Genomic DNA, 16,689 nt, shown 5'->3' on the forward strand with positions numbered 1-16,689 from the left:
TGTTAACTATTTAAAATTCCTATAATTATTAACTTTATAGCCTATTACCACTATCTTTTTTTTAAGTGCAGCGTTATATATACAAATATTAATTAATCAATATTTATATATCAATATTTAAAGAATCATATTTATATATTAATATTAAAAAGAGTCACCAAAAAAACTTTTCTTACAATCTTTTCTCGGATATATTCAACAGCTTTCATTTTGAGGATGTAGATCTCTCTCTCTCTAGTAGCACGTATTCACATAATAGTTTTCCGAATGTTCATTAAGACTAAAAATACATACAGTCTGAAAGATCTTGTGACTAATGTGACAACTCGGGAGAGAATTTTTTCAGCTGATCGTATGCCTTCAGCTGATCGCATGCGGAACCGGCAACGTCGCGTCAGGCGCGCAACAAGTCGCTCCTGTCAGAACGGACAGGGAATCACGGGACAGAAGGAAAGAGGATTCGCCGTTAACCTACCTCCTCGTTCTTTATAGTAGCCAAGGTGTTGACGTACTCCTTGAAACGATTCCTCGCCTCGACTGTAACACAAAATCGTACGTTGCACACCACGTTCGACACCACGGCGGCTTGGTCGTCGGCCGTCCACAGTGTTTATATCACATACGTGGACGCGGAATCACATCTCGCGATGGGATAACCGCGAGCACGATGCGTCGATGTAAATGCAACCCACCTCGTGTTTCCGGGTCCGTCAAGAACCGCTTGAAATGCTTCACCAGGTCATGATTGCGCGCTGTGCCTCCGTTTTCCAACAAATAGTTGCGAATCTCTTCGAGGGACAACTCACTGGGCGTCGCCATCTTGAACTGACTCCGCCGCGAACGACCGTTCGTGACGCATATGCTGTTGATAACAACGGTCACTGTAGTTACCATCGAGAATAAGTGGACGTCGATTGATAAATTTTTTTATATTGATTCACTCTTTGTATATTAATAAAAGCATTCGCGTGTAAATGCAGAATAATTACGACGTAATAGTTATAAATATGATAATTCTGGTCTTAAGAACTTATAAATAGCGTAACACCAATAATTTTATACAGATGTATACATATATGTATATTGCTAATTAAATTTTAAATTGATGTAAACATATTTTTAATAAATTAGACTGCTTAATTTGTAAATAACGTAAATAAATAATGAAAGAATCAAATAGAATTAAAATTGAAAAATATATTTAAATTAAATAGTAACACTTTTTTGTGATGTTAAAGGAATACGCGAGTCCTTAAAACATGAAATTTTTTGTTATTAGTTTCAAAAGAATTGAAGAAATTTTAAAATATTCATAAAAAGTAGCAACATTTAAATATGATTATAATTCCAGCAAACGAGAATGGATTAAAATGGATTGAAATTTTTTTCTATCCGAATGCGTATTTTAAATAGCGAATACTTTTTTTGGATTTAATTGGATTCAATTGGATTCAATTAGATTCAATTGGATGCAATTGGATTGAAAAACTGCATTTTCTATTCAAAATTTTGAATTGAACAGTATTCATAATGCACAGAAAAAGCTAATATTATTTTTAGATTGAAAGGCATAGAGATATGCTCCATGATTTCTCCGTAATTCCTATAAATAAATAAAAAAATGCATTTAGGATTGAAATGTATTCATTTTAACATTTGTGAATCAATATTTCTGAAAATCTGAATCCATTTCAATTTATTTCAATCCATTTTCGTTTGCTGGGAGAAACAAAATGTTGTTCATTTAATTAAATTAATTTAGATATCTTTATTTCTTCCATTATAGAGAATATATATATCTAAATCAAATATAATATGTTTAACTTAAATATATTTTTCATCAGAGGAAATAAAGATGAATTAAATTTTAGTCAAATAAACAATTTTTTTCTTAATAATAACTTGTAATAATATGATAATTAGTTGCGACTAAAACGAAACTATAAAAAATAAGAAAATGTGAAATACAAAATTGTTCCAAATAAAATCATTACACTCTCTATTTAAAAATTAGAAAAATATCCTAGAGTTATTAGTAAGGACTCAAATATTCTAGTTATTAATTTACATGGATTAATTCACATAAAAATATGATTAAGTACCAAGATTTAGTCTCGACTTGGCGTTTTTTTATGTACTTGTAAAAACATATTTCACGAATGTTTAATAAACGGTTCAGATAAAATCGTCGATAAATATACGAACGTTATATATATTTAATAGCTTCGAAAGTATCTATCCATGTTAATGCATTCGTTCGCGATATATTATTCACCTGCATCCGAATAGATGATTCTCAAAGCCTTTTAACTGCACGTTATTCCGCAGATTTTCAACGTTCGAACGGCGCAGTCTCTGATTCTCGTCGACCGGATTTAATACTGTATTTTAAACATACTAACACATATTAATGGAGGCGTCGTAATGTCGGAGTGCATTTAACGCTTTCCCGCTGTAAGCTCTTTACGATCGGATAGGATCAAAACGCACGACACGCGCGCTTCATGCGAAACCTTTTTAACAGACGTTCAGGCGAAATCGTAATCTGTCCCTGCCAACATTGGCGCAGGGTATCCGGAACACGCGCCTCTATATTTATTCAACGACCAATTAGTAACCGACGTAAATTCTACCTTAATTTATGATCGACCATAATTTTCCATGTACTTTTAAAACTGCCTTACATGAGAGAGTACAAGGGACGTATATATATTCCATTATATTCGCGTCTCACGCTTTTTCATTTAGGTGCATACGATTGTAGATATTAATGAAAGAAAAGAAGAAAAAATAATTGCCAAAATATTTAATCTTAATTTGTATATCGCAAACTTGATAAATTTTAATATACGTTGCATTACGCAAATACATCGTAGACATTATTACGTTCCGTTATATTATGCGCATATATTTAGATATGTATGTGTAACGTGGCTGGTATAAAATTAAGGAATATGTATTCACTTCCGGTTCCCCCCCTTCCGTCAAAGGGTTAAAAACTATTACAGCGTACCTTGTGTATACCACTGAACTCTCGTTAACTGTACAATCACGCGCCTGTAATAGCAGCGACTCTTATTAACAGTGTCTCGTGATTAAGAAAACGACCTTACTAATCACCCTTGATGTGTAGAAATACACGTAAACCGAGAGAGGAGGGCAAGAGTGCCAGAAGGGCGGGTATATTATATGCGTGCGGCACGCAGAGGTCTGCACGCGTTTGTATCCGTGAAACGGAAGTGAGGCGGTACCTTTGTAATTAAACCTCCTTTATCGGCGATATTCTAATGAAACGACGAGTAATGATCGAGCGCAGTCCGCAACAGTCGCACGAACATCCTTCTCTTCAGCATAAATATCCTTGTTTTCACTTATATATCATAAATATCTCAAATTCTTGTTCAAAAAATTAAATTTCTAATTATATCATATAATTGCTATAAGATTTCATAATTATATGAAAATTAATAGTTTTTATATCATTACAAAATGTTCTCTTATAAAGCAAAGAATATATAATTACGAACACAGAATTTTGCTAAACCTATGTAAAAATTTAATTAAATACAGATCTAGCTACATTTTTATATAGATACTAGTAATCTGAAAATAATGATTGTATCGCATTTCAATATAGATCTGAAAATAATTTTGTTTGGACCATCAAAATAATTACAGAATGCTTGAACGATAACATTGCTAAAAATTGTAACATTCCACATAGAAAGAACTGTTTTATTGAAGTATCTAAAATTTAACTCTAAATATACAAATGTGAAAATAATTTTGTTAGAACTATTAAAATAATTATATAATCACTTAATCTAATTTCTAGAATGTTAAAACTTTTTGTAATATTGTCATCATTTAAGCATTTTACATAATTATTATGATGGTCCAACAAAATTATTTTCAGATCTAAATTTCTAGATACCTCAACAAAACTATTCCTTGCATGGCAACCAATTTGAATGTCCTACGTAATTATATTGATGCCCACATTTTTTCAAATCTATATCTATCTCAATTTTTCAATGCTTCCACTCATCCTTTCCATAAAAAAAATATCGAGGAAACATACATAAACATAATGCACGGATATTTAATAGCGTTTTTTATTGACAGAACTAGTGCGCACTCAGTGCACATTAAAATTGTTATACATTATTCTAATCTAAATATAAAAATGAGATGTCTCAATTGATAAAATGCCCAATGTGTATTTTAGCACAATAAAATATATTGAATATTTCGCGGTTTAATTCGTGTTTCTATATTTTTATTAAAGGTGTATCTTCTCTTTAAATCAGAATCAGGATAATTACTGATATCAATCAATGAAATATGAAAATTCTAATCTAGTTAATTTTTATTATGTGATTTGTGTGAATTAACCTTGTTTTAATGGATAAATTCAATGAATATAGTATTGGAAAATAGTATTGAAATTAATATACAAATATCAAATTTACACAAGAATCATACAAACATTAAGAGCCAGCTAGACCGGCTTAAGGCTTCGATTTTTGTAGTTTGTTATCATATATATGATCATATATATAATATATTATATTATCAGTATATTAGTTATATAATGCTTAAACATTTTTCCTTTTTTAATTAAACTTCACTGATTATCACTAATGTCAGTGCCAAATATACCACTGAGTAATTAGTGACTATATCTACTGATTTAGATTTAGAGTTATATCGATTTGTGTACAACGGCTTTAAAATGCATTGAGTGCGCACTAATTCTGCCAATGAAAAATATGAAGGCGCGTCTTATTATCATATAACGAGATACATAGATTTAATAAAATCGCAAAGAAGCACGATATCTCTACGCACGTGTGTAACCTTTCATCGCGAACTACGTGTACTTAAACTTTGGCCTTGTCGGCAGCGCGGTAGCTCGCACACGAGCATCATTCCACACAATTTTACAAACTCGGTGGGATCGATGCATGAGATTGGGCACAGGGTAGGATAGATATTCTCGCGAAATGCATACTGTCGAGGTCGAGAGCCTCGGGGGAAAGGAAAGAACGAGATGATCGCGACGGGAGAGGAATGAGCGGCCGGCAACGAGGACAAAGGATCGCGTCGACGCCCCGCCGGTTCCGAAGTGCATCTACGATATCATCTACCCGTGTTCTCTCCGCGTTATGCTTATGCTCGTGCATACGTAAGAGCCAGCCGCGTTGTCACTGCGTTTTATCCGCGCGTCTGGCGCGCAAACTGCGCGAGCCGGAGGTCACTGTATGATCTACCGTCTCAGGATTCCAAAGAGGAGCTGCGACAATCCACTTACTGGCTACCGCGTTGATTTTCTGCCGTTGTCGTTGCTGCCATATTCAGGTTCATGCAAAAAGTAACGGGAGAGCAAACGTATTCGTAAAACTGGAAATCAGAACTGGAGCCCTATTCTTGAAAAGTATCATATATGAAAAACTAGAGAAATACTATAGTTGCATTACATATACTATAGCATTTCCCTAGTTTTTATGCGATATTTTTCAAGAATAGGAGCCCTGATAGGAATTCGATGAAGTATTTCGACGCCTTTCCGGACGCACGAAAGTAATATTTACGTACCGTTCGCGTGCGACACAATTCCAGTGATTGATATGTCAGGTATGTGCTCGTATCCACGTTTTGCAGCGAAAAGTTCAACTTGTCAAAATTTTAATCTGTTACGATTCCCGGTTAAATTTCGATTGAAACAGAGACGCTCTTACTCGCGTATATCCCGCGAAAAACATGCAGGTCGCGTTGTAGTCACGTTGCCACCTCTCTAGTTTCGAAAAAGATTGGTAGTATTGCTAGAAAAAGGAAAAATTTTCGATAAGTCGATAAATCGCTCTCAATTTTGCTCTGAAAGTCGCCATGGCAACCATGATTGTAATGTTTAAACAACTTGCATTTCGCATATTGCGTGGCGTGCGTCGCGTGAGGACAATAATGGAGATAGAATGTGTTTGTTTTTATTTCTTCTACGCATTATCGTGAACTACTTTGTTCTTCATAAGCGTAAACGTAAATAGGATTTCTTCCAAGCGAAACATTGAAAGATATATATATCTTGCCTTCAAGAACTCAATCCGTAAATACCGACAAGATGCTTCGAGCGTCAAAACTATGCAATCTGATTTATATAGGTACAGTATCAAAAATTATATAGAAATAATTTAATGTGTTAAAATGTGTTATATTTCTGAATCACTCCGAAGATGACATTAAAATCTGTAACACAGTTATTAACATTGGATCTAAGACATATACTTAATTTATGTTAACTAAAACGTACCAATTAATTTCATAGAAAATGATATAACTTATATAAAAAATATTTGAATACTAATACTTATTTTAATTATAATAATAATTCTCAAAGAACTTCGCACTTATGAAGAAATCGACTTTTATTAATTGGCTAAATTTTTTATATATATTGTTGCTTTTATGATATTGATCAAAAGTCTCAATGACTCCAGAAATTATTAATGAAAATTGTGTATTTTACAGAATGTATTTTTTCTACATAAGATCACTAATTTTTTTGTACTTTTTTAGATCCTTTTTGCAACCTTCTAGCCTTATTTCAAACCTTTTTAACAAACCAAATTTACAAGATCCTAGTCTGAAAGAGATAGATTAATAATTTTTCAATGATTCCTATTATTATATCCAGGTCATTAACTAGTAAATTATAAAAGTTAAGTTTTTTGAGGTCATGCGCATTGAAAAGTTATGTTCTTTTAATCGATATAAAAACAGCCACATATAAAATTTAGCCGATTTGAAACTGGTTTCGTTATAAAAAGCATGCAAGATCCTTTGCATATAACATTAGAAAATATGGAGAGAATATAGAAATAGATCGATATAAATAGATCGAATGGGCAATGCAAATTTCATATTTTCTGTGACTAATGAAAATCCCTTAAAATTGCATCACAAAGGAATCACGTTTTATTCACAATGAGTAACGTTAGCGAGCAAACAGTAAATTCGTGCTGGACTCATCAACAACGGAGACATATAGTGTATTCTCTTTATCTCCTTTTGCCATATAAAGCGATGATAGGTCGCGGGGGCAATATATACGACGTATATATTCATCCGTAATTGGAGTGCGTCGCTCGGCGAATCGACCGTGATGTAAAACGAAGAATCGTATAAAGACCGTACTTTGGTTGGTTTTTGCGCGCGATTTTTAATCGTCGTACCTCCGGTGGTCTCGTTAAACTGGACGATGGGAGGTCCGGAAGATATCCGCTGCCGCGATTGTATACGCGTTCGCGTTTACTCCGCGTAACAGATCGCCTCGCGGAATCCTTAGATCGATCTTTTGTGAGACATCGGCTGTGATCAAAGTCTCGCTAACAAATGAAGCATTTGATGGACGAATTAGAAGAAAGAATTTTAACTGACCAATTAAAAAACACTTCAAAGTGTTTGCAGCATTGCATTGATTGTATCCATAGTCTATAAAGATATCAGAAAACGAATATCCGTTCAATATGAGCTTTATTTAGATCATCAGATACTGATAATTTCTTCATATGTACATTGTTTTATGTACTCTCTAAATCTGAATCAGTAATCTCACTGGTATTAGTGTCACTGATATTAGTGTAAAGTATGCCACTTAATTAGTGAATAAAATGTGAGATCTCTAACCTAGCTGATCTTTATGTGATCTAATTTTGTTTTAGTGCATAAATTCAATGAATATGATAAAGATTGAAATTAACATACAAATCAATATTTTAGTTATATAATGTTCAAACATTCTTCCTTTTTTAGTTGAACTTCATTGATTATCAGCACCAAGTATGCCATTGGGTAATTAGTAACTATCCACTAATTCAGATTTAGAGAGTAAAATTTATTAAAATTGTTATTAATACTGTTATAATTTCTTAGATATTCGTATATAATTAAATTACAAACTGCTACCTTTCGATTCGTTTTATGTTATATATATATATATATTTTATGTTATAGTATATCAAAAGTGACAACTCAAAAATTAAGTTTCTCAGAAAAAGGGAAAAATTTCTTTTTTAATTTAACAGGAAATTATTGATTAATCATAAATAATATTGGCAAAAAGACTATATTTTTAATAGCACGTAATTAATTGCATATAATTGATATTTTTGTTATTTTCGTTTTATAATCTTTAAAAATTATAATATTCTTTTTAAGTTATCTATGTCGATTTTGATGATTTCTTTTAAATCACCTTTTACGGACAATTGTTATATAAAATTAATTTATTTATTTTTGTTGATTGATAAGATAAAATTTATTTAATTCTTTTATGATAATAATTTGAAAATCATGTTTTATAAATTGTGTCATTTTCGAAATAAGGGAACGATTTATCACAGTAAATATAATTTCCGAGAATATTTTCTATTTCGATGCGTGATGTATATATGAGATATCGCCAAGTGGACACTTAAAAACAATTAATTATGTCAAAGTTTGAGAGCAGATGGGACCCAGCTGAAACATAAATAATATCAGGAATGTAAAGCATTTTGTTGGGGAAAATTATAGCTCTTAATGGAATCGAAGGGATCTAAGAAAAACGTAGTTTTGCTGGTAAAGGAAGACGAGTGCGGAAGTTATCGTACCGCAGATCTAGCTTATCGTTTAGTCAGCCGGGTATTAGAAGTTGTCACAGGTGCTCATCCGTATACCACGCTCTACGTACGTTCGTATGCACACACGCACGCACGCACGCACGCACGCACGCACGCACGCACGCACGCACGCTAAGAAAACGAGCGAAGATTCTCTCAAGGGGAGCCGCGTGTGTATATTTGGGTTTCCCACACAGTTTTGCACACAATTTTTGCCATTCCACCTCGCGCCGGCGTTTGCCGACCGGCAGACGGAAGCTATCGCGAACTTCAAAGATTCATGATCGGGGTGCCTCGAGTGGTATAGGCAATATTATCACGGTACCTACCTAGTCGAGGCCGACGTGTCCTCGGCGGCCGGCGTCCTCGGCAGCGCGTGCACACAAAGCCGAGGACTCGGCTAACACTCCAACGGCAGCACGTTTATCGTTGAAGACCGGCGGACCGAACAAAGTGCACCTCGCCGATGCGGCTAATGGCAATCTTGTTTTATGCCGGACGGTTTGTCGCGCGACAAAAATCGTTTGCACGTAAGCCAGATTACTTATTACCCAGAGACGTGTGTCAACTTTGCAGACCGAGGCAGCTGATTCCCTCCCGTGCTGTAAAATAATCTGATAGCGAATTCATTTGGACATTAAAACCGTTGTAGCTTGATCTATATTCGAGCTATAAATGAAATGTAATTTTAAATTATAATTTTTATCAGCACAAATAAGTGAAGAAGGTATATTTGACCAAAATAGATTTTGGTGTCTAAAATTTTTACATAAATTTTTATAATATCCAGTTCAAATTTATTAGGCATCAAGACACAAAGGCTTAATTTGATCAAATAGCTTTCATTTATTTGCGTTAAACATTTCTCGATTTTTGTTTAATATTTTTATCAGACAGCAATAATAATAAAGTATAGAAGATTTTACGGTTTTAATTCATTTCAATATTTATATTAAATACACATTTTTATATCAATTTGTGCACAATAGCTTTCATCTGCATCAGTGCATATTAGTGTATCCAACTGAATTCGCTATAAATTTTACATAAAAATCGTCGTGATAATTTTCGCGATTTTTGTTACTATTGATCGTTTTAAAAAATCTCTTCACGTACGAGCAGAGATACTCTGATCATTAGAATTAATTTTCAACACGATTCCACGATGACATTTATTGACTGACGTTTATTGAAAACAAATTTTGACGATACGACGATGTTATTTCAAGTAGAGTTTCGTTCCACGGTAATCCGATGATATATCCAATAATTGCTGCGCAGTAGTCATTTAAGATTTAATCACCAAGTAAAGTATCGATACGAGAGCGTTCGACCGATTGCTAAATTACAAACGTTTATATACGACTCCATCAATCATCGGTCCCGACGCAGGCGAGCTGCGAGTTGCATGGAACTGCGCCACGCAATGATAACGACTGACAAATGTCGAGTATTAGTAACGTTTTAAGCGTGCGTCAGTCAGCGCCGAAGTAACGAGAGAATTAAAATGCGAGAAGTAAAAAAAAAAAAAGAAAAAAAGAGTAGCTGAACAATCGTCGAGGTAAATCGATGGAAAAGGCTCGAACGTGCAAGGGAGGGATTCAAAGTACCATCGAACGAATCGTGTCGCTGTCAGTAACGACGCATTAACGCGTTCATATCGCATTTCTACCCTTCGTTCGTTCGATTACATCGCACTCACATCCTGTACGTTTTCGTTCATCCTCCCCGTAATTCCTCGATACACTTTTTTTCCGTTACTCGCGTTGAGACACCCCTGTAAACTCATGTAAAATATTCGCGATCGGGGCAGATACGAGGGAGCAACGTACTGGTCACTATATACTTCATGGAGGGATATACTTTTTTTATTGGTGCGACATTTCTTTCTCCTTATCGCACGCGGGGTGCCTAAATTTCACCGACCTCCGCAAATTGTTCCAATTAATAGCCAATCCATCCAATTAATATAATCAGCATTACAAAATGACAAAAGTTTCCTCAACAATATCTATACACAAAAAGTAATAATTTTTTTCAAAATAATTATAGGATACTTAAGTTTTTTTAGAATGTTAAAACTGTTTGCAACTTTGCTCATCATGTTTGCGTTTTCTACATTTTTTTTGATGATCCAATAAAATTATTTTCAGATATGTCTATCTAAATTTTTGGCAAAATCATTCTCTCTATATAATTATGAAATAAATAGAGAAGATAAATTACATATAAAATACAATATGAATAGGAAATTATTTATTTTACTTATTTTATTAATGAGAAATTGGACCAACATTTGTTTTTAATACACATTCTATCCTTGTTAGAATAATCACATAATGCTTGAATAAGTAATTATGAAGAGATGTATACTATTCTTATTATGTTACTATTCTTATATGTATACTATTCTTTTAGTAAAACATCTTTCAATTGCTTATATATAAATGATATTGGAATAGGAAATTTTCTTCTCTACTTTTCAAAATTGCCCTCTGTTTTCCGAAACTTCAACCTCTTTCCTGGCAAACGCAACTGTAATTTTAAAGAGCAGAATGAGAAATAGATTTCCTTCCAATATCTTTTGAGTAATTAGATGTTCTGCTAGAAGAATGATATAATATTGCACTGTAGGATTTGCTATACTATTTAAGCATGTATGATTCTATTCCTATAAGGATAGATCTATATCAAAGATAAATAGTAGATTAATTCCTAATTACAATTAAATAAAACAAGTAGAGCATATTTTTCAGGTGTTTATATTATATTTTATCTACATTCTCTATAAATCATGTACATTCTCATATCACAAGGGGCGCTATCAAAGAAGATAAGCTTTGCTGCGATTCCAATATCCTCCTCAATCTCAGTACTTCGGCATCTCGAATTCCCGCGATCAGCTCGGCGAGCACGGGCTCAGAGGAAGGAACGCGGGGTTAAGCGGGTCAGGATATAAGTGAAATCGCAATAATTACTGGCGGCACGGATCACAAATCCCGCAGTACGGTAGTTGGTAGGCGGGATGGTCTACCAACAGACGCATACAGGTATTATACGCAAGCTCTTTGTCGGGGGAGGAGGGGGGGGACCTCGGAGGAGGGGTACGGTTTATATTGGCGCCACCTCCTGCACGGTTAAGCGAGCGACTAGGGCAGACTTACGCCTTACACCTCTCTCTCTTCTCCTCATTCTCTCTCTCTCTCTCTCTCTCTCCCTCACACCCCACCCGCTGTCGTTCTCACCCTCTCATTCATTCGCGTTCTCTCTCTCTCTTTCTCTATCTCCTACTCCCTCTATTCTCCTCTCCCCCCTCTTTCTCATCGGCGACGACCCTCTCTCGTCTCTCTCGCCGCGCGCGCTCTGATGCTGCACAACTCCCGCTCGCTGGCTAACCCAACCTAACCCGCGGGCGAACTTCATTCCACGCCGACTGACCACTACCGACGGCCGTCGTCGTGTCCTCGACGCCGCCGTCGTCGTCGCCGCCGCCTCGTTGTCGTTCATCAGAGAACGCGGTCACGCGACATCAATTCCGTCATCGACGAATCGGTGTGCTACGTAGTACTGACGTACGTGGATCTCTTCTTCTCTTCTTGGCGGTGGTGCACCGGCCACCCGGTGTCACGCCGATATTGTTGTGACTGGGATTCGTGACTGGATTTTTTTGAAAGTGGCTGTGCCTAATAGTATCTCCCTCTCAATTATATACTTCGCGCGTACACGATTGTGTATCAGAGAAATTAAGAAGACGTGTCATAAAAGCAGGGGGACAGGAAGTTCGACTCACCCCGTTCTCCACGGGGGAGGACCCGTTCAGAAAGCGAAGGGAGGAAGACTCGACCATGGACATGTCCGAAGACTGTTGGGATCACGTGGGACTACTCCAAGAGGTCTCCGCCGCGGAACCACCCCCGCCACTACCTGCCTCCGACTTCTTAATACATCATCAAGAGGTAAGAGCTCTCTTCTTTCATCTTCTGTAATAAATTGCGCTTTAATGTGCTCTACAACATATAAAATTCGAATTTAAAAGACTCAAGTCCGTCGAATGAATTGACAAGCAAGAACGAAAAGCGCGGGAAGAGCATACAGTAAATACAAGGTATAATATCACGTATCAGACATGAGATAGTTGCGTTATTAGAAAAAAATCATCAGATAATTCTTCAATCATCGCGATGTGAACAGAATAGCATTATTTGCAAATCAGTCTGTTTTTTCGTTACTGCATGTGAGGAAATGTTTTTTTTTAAATTTTTCATATAATCTTTACAAAACGGGAAAGCCACTATAGTAGCACTGAAACGGTGTCGTATTTTGAAACAAAGATATACAACCAAATAATGAATTATAAATTATTTAAAAATTTTACGAATACAACTTTCTTTCTTAAATAAGTCTTATTCTCAAGAAAAAGCTCTACAAGATTTTAAAAATAGATCTCCATCCTCTAAAAGTTAGCAATACGATTTGTAATATGAGGAACTTACGTCGAATTAAAGCGAAGAAAAACTAGGCTAAGTCAGAATTGTGTGAGTAGGCTACATGTAATCGTATCCTCTTTTACTTAAACACACTTCGACAATTTCAATATTTGTAGGTAGAGGTCTATCATTTTATGTAGACTTGTTTTATTGGCATAAACACCCTGAAGAACCTATTTATCTAGTACGCCCGGAGGGCTACGCATATTTGCGTCAGATAGCTCTTTTTAATAAAACGCACGGCTATATACATCGTGGGGGATTCCGGTGTGGAAATCATTATTATAATGATATGGCTGGACGCGCCGATTTCATTCCGTGAAAACGATTGCGGCACGTACGTCACACGAGGATCAAGGAACGTATATTTAATTACGCCGCTCTTGGCTATCGTCCCCATAGCTTCCGTAACTTCTTCAGCACTCTAATTATAATATATCATTATTATCGAGCGCCATTTTGATTTACTTCAATGAAGGATCTTTATCCTTCAATCTTCCGGCGATCATCATGGCGATCCTGCTGCGATCGTGGTTGAATAATTTAATGACATGGACACTTTGCTATAAACTCATATTTCTTCCGTCAACGTTTTACCTTTCGAAAGAATAAAAGATAATATATATAATATTTAAGAATGAAGTTTCAGAGCTGAGTAGTTTACAATACGTTTACTCTTGTATAATAAACGCGTTTAGTATTTCTTTATCTCGTTAGACAAATGTAAGATATATATATTCTTAAAAATCGCAAACTGTATTCCGGACACCCCGTATATAGGGTTGCAATTAAAAGACCGAATTGAGGCTCTCACGAGAAACCGAAGCGATCGAACCGCGAGCTCGGCAACATTCCAGTAAGCTGCATCGAAGTAGAAGGCACCTGGATAGTCCGTAGCGATTTCTCTGTTTGTTTAAACCTACAGCAAATTAGTAATAATTATGTGGACCACCTGTCATCGATTGGTCCGGTGCTAGAGAAGCGATGGGAAAGGGAGGGGGGTGATATTTATATGTTATTATATATATGTTACCTATGCGGAGGGACGAGACGCAGGAAAAGAATCGTCCTTAAAACGATCAACAAACTGAAGGACTCCGGCTCGTTTCGTTTCAATTTCGTCAAGTCCCCTTCCAAACAAGCTCTTTCCTTGTCTTTCTCTCTCCCTCTCTTTCTCGGCGGGACAGCATGAGTCCACGGGGCGTTGGTTACGGTGCCCTGTAATCATATACGAAATTATAGGCATTTAGTTGGGCATGAATGAGCGGATAGGAAAGTTTAAGAAGAAGATATCGGTGGCATCGGCGCGTCAGAGGCGCGTGCAGGACCTCGGCCTCTGCTTCTTTTATGCCCCTCCCGTGTCCCCGTCTCTACCGTTTGTTCGTCGCCGGTTTCTAGAGACACCTGCACCTTCACTGCCCCGATCGGAGCTCAGATTCACCTCTGATACAGGACGCCCTTCCTGGTATCCTTCCTTCCGCTGCGCAGTCATGTTATACATGTGCATGTGAATCCCGACGATCGACTGTAATCCGTCATGCACGATGACAATAATTGTCGTATATATCGCACGTGCCGTCATTAATAAAATCAGAGCTTTCTCAGAAAGACTAGTCCAAAAAATGTAATTTTGAATTTTTTATTTGAAAGAGATTTCGAAATATGTACACAATTATACAAATCATAGTAAAAATTAGAATGTCTTAAAAAAATTTACCGCTCCAGGAATATATAATCTCTTCGAATTTTTGATTTAAAAAAGAAATGTTAATTAATGTTATTTACTGATTACTAAATCACTTGATAATTTTGTTGCGTTCCAATTACTGCGCTTGACTCTCATTGCTAATGTAGTTCTCCTTATTTATTTTTAATTAATGTTATCTAAAATTTTTACTGTTAAAATTTCGACTGTTAATATTATTTTATAAGTTCACAACAAACGTTGACAATATATTATGTATTTCCTTAAGTTAGATTTAAAAACCGACTACCTGTCATTCTGTTATGATAGCACTAACACTCAATAGTAAAGCCAGCGATGAGAAATCAAAGAATTAAAGCAGTTCAATTAAACATTATTAAATACTGTGCAAACATATAACAGAATAGATGCTTCCTCGAAGAAAGATTTAGATGAATAGAATGCTGTGGAAACGGGATGTATCGTGCTAATTTCATAATTAAGAGCACCTATCTATCTGCCAATGCCTCTGGCTGTGTCACAATGACACGATCGGCGACATATGGATGGTACCTTCTTAAAACGAGATACGAAGACACGATGACGTGCGAAAAGGATTAAAATAAGCGATCGGTCCAATTAAAATATGGCGGGAGACATCCCTTGCATCGTGTCCAACACGTGACAAATGCGCGCACGGCGTGTCCCAGCTGCGGCATTGAAAAATGTCAGCGCATCGAAATATAGACTGCTAATCGAATCGCACCTGCATCGCAAAAGCTTCAAGGCTTCGTTCTTAAAAGCTGGTTTCGCGGGACGGATGCTTAAGCATCGTTCGACTCACGTATAAGTTTCCCACGACGGGCGGGAGGGCGGGCCCAACTTGGGACCCGTGTGAGAATATCTGGTCTTATTACTCGCATACAGGAAACACAGACGATCGATTTTCGTATTCCTCCGACGTATATACTCACTGCTACCTGTCTTCCTCTCTCATTTCTTTCTATTTTTTTTCACGGGTTTTATATATGATATAGTCATAGATCGTAGCTTAAATCTGAATCCCCGTAGCACACGACATTCCATCGTGTTCGATGGCCCTCGAAGAGTTCCTGTTCACACCGAAAATCGTGAATTCCGATTCGTGAAACGAACCCCAAACGGACTCCCGAAGACGCGAGCACGTACGCGCTTCGTGAGAGAACTCGGCCGATTCGTCGCCGATAACGGCGTCGCGCGTCCCGCTTCCGAATTACCCCGTTCTACCGGGTATTCTATGGTAGTCGCGAAGAAAAACGTAGATCGGGACGAGAGAATCAAAGCGAGAATCAAGCGACAGAGCATGTAGCTTGCCCGGCACGTTCGTGTCAGACGAGCGAAGCGTCGATACGAGGCGCGGTAGAACGCAGGCATGAACGATTTGCGAAGCATCGTATTCGAGAGGCTTTGAAGGAATTTCAATTCGTGTGGCGAAGAGTTAGACGGCATAAGTCTTTTTCTCGTTCTCCCTCTCCTTCGTGTAATTGATGTAAGTCGCGTGTTACGACTAAATTCCAACGCCTGAATGCGCTCGATGCATTCGACGATTGTTCGGACACTATTTTTATGTTCCTGACTACTCGTGTAACTGCTTGCAGACTGCCAATCACAATCGTGGGAAATAATATTTGTCGACTGTTATGCGGCGCTAAAAACTATTTTGCATATAATGATGAGATAATTATAACATTGCGCTTATATCTTGTTTTCTTAGAGCGTCTGTTAATTTCGTATTAATGAATATTACTCGCGCGCTCGTTAATTATATTCTATTATATTCCGCAAACGCACGCTCTGTATGTATATATATATATATATA

At 36.6% G+C, this 16,689-nt stretch overlaps 1 protein-coding gene and 1 long non-coding RNA gene across 2 annotated transcripts in view; both read right to left on the reverse strand.

Annotated features, from left to right (window-relative positions):
* The window catches only part of LOC108690387 (ankyrin repeat domain-containing protein SOWAHB), a 126,219-nt gene extending 112,031 nt beyond the window's left edge, over positions 1 to 14,188 (reverse strand). Inside the window, exons 1-3 of the mRNA XM_018197648.1 lie at positions 14,181 to 14,188; positions 693 to 862; positions 476 to 537 (exon numbers count right to left, since the gene is read on the reverse strand). Of these exons, the coding sequence (XP_018053137.1) occupies positions 476 to 537; positions 693 to 819 (189 nt within the window). The 5' untranslated portion in view covers positions 820 to 862; positions 14,181 to 14,188. The remainder of the gene's footprint in view (positions 1 to 475; positions 538 to 692; positions 863 to 14,180) is intronic.
* A 65-nt stretch (positions 14,189 to 14,253) lies between these two features.
* Positions 14,254 to 16,689, reverse strand: part of LOC108690388 — a 315,031-nt gene continuing 312,595 nt past the window's right edge. Inside the window, exon 4 of the long non-coding RNA XR_001931879.1 lies at positions 14,254 to 14,365. This is a non-coding gene — a long non-coding RNA (uncharacterized LOC108690388). The remainder of the gene's footprint in view (positions 14,366 to 16,689) is intronic.

The sequence above is a fragment of the Atta colombica genome, unplaced genomic scaffold (assembly GCF_001594045.1).
Source record: "Atta colombica isolate Treedump-2 unplaced genomic scaffold, Acol1.0 scaffold32, whole genome shotgun sequence".
Classification (NCBI taxonomy): Eukaryota; Metazoa; Arthropoda; class Insecta; order Hymenoptera; family Formicidae; genus Atta; species Atta colombica.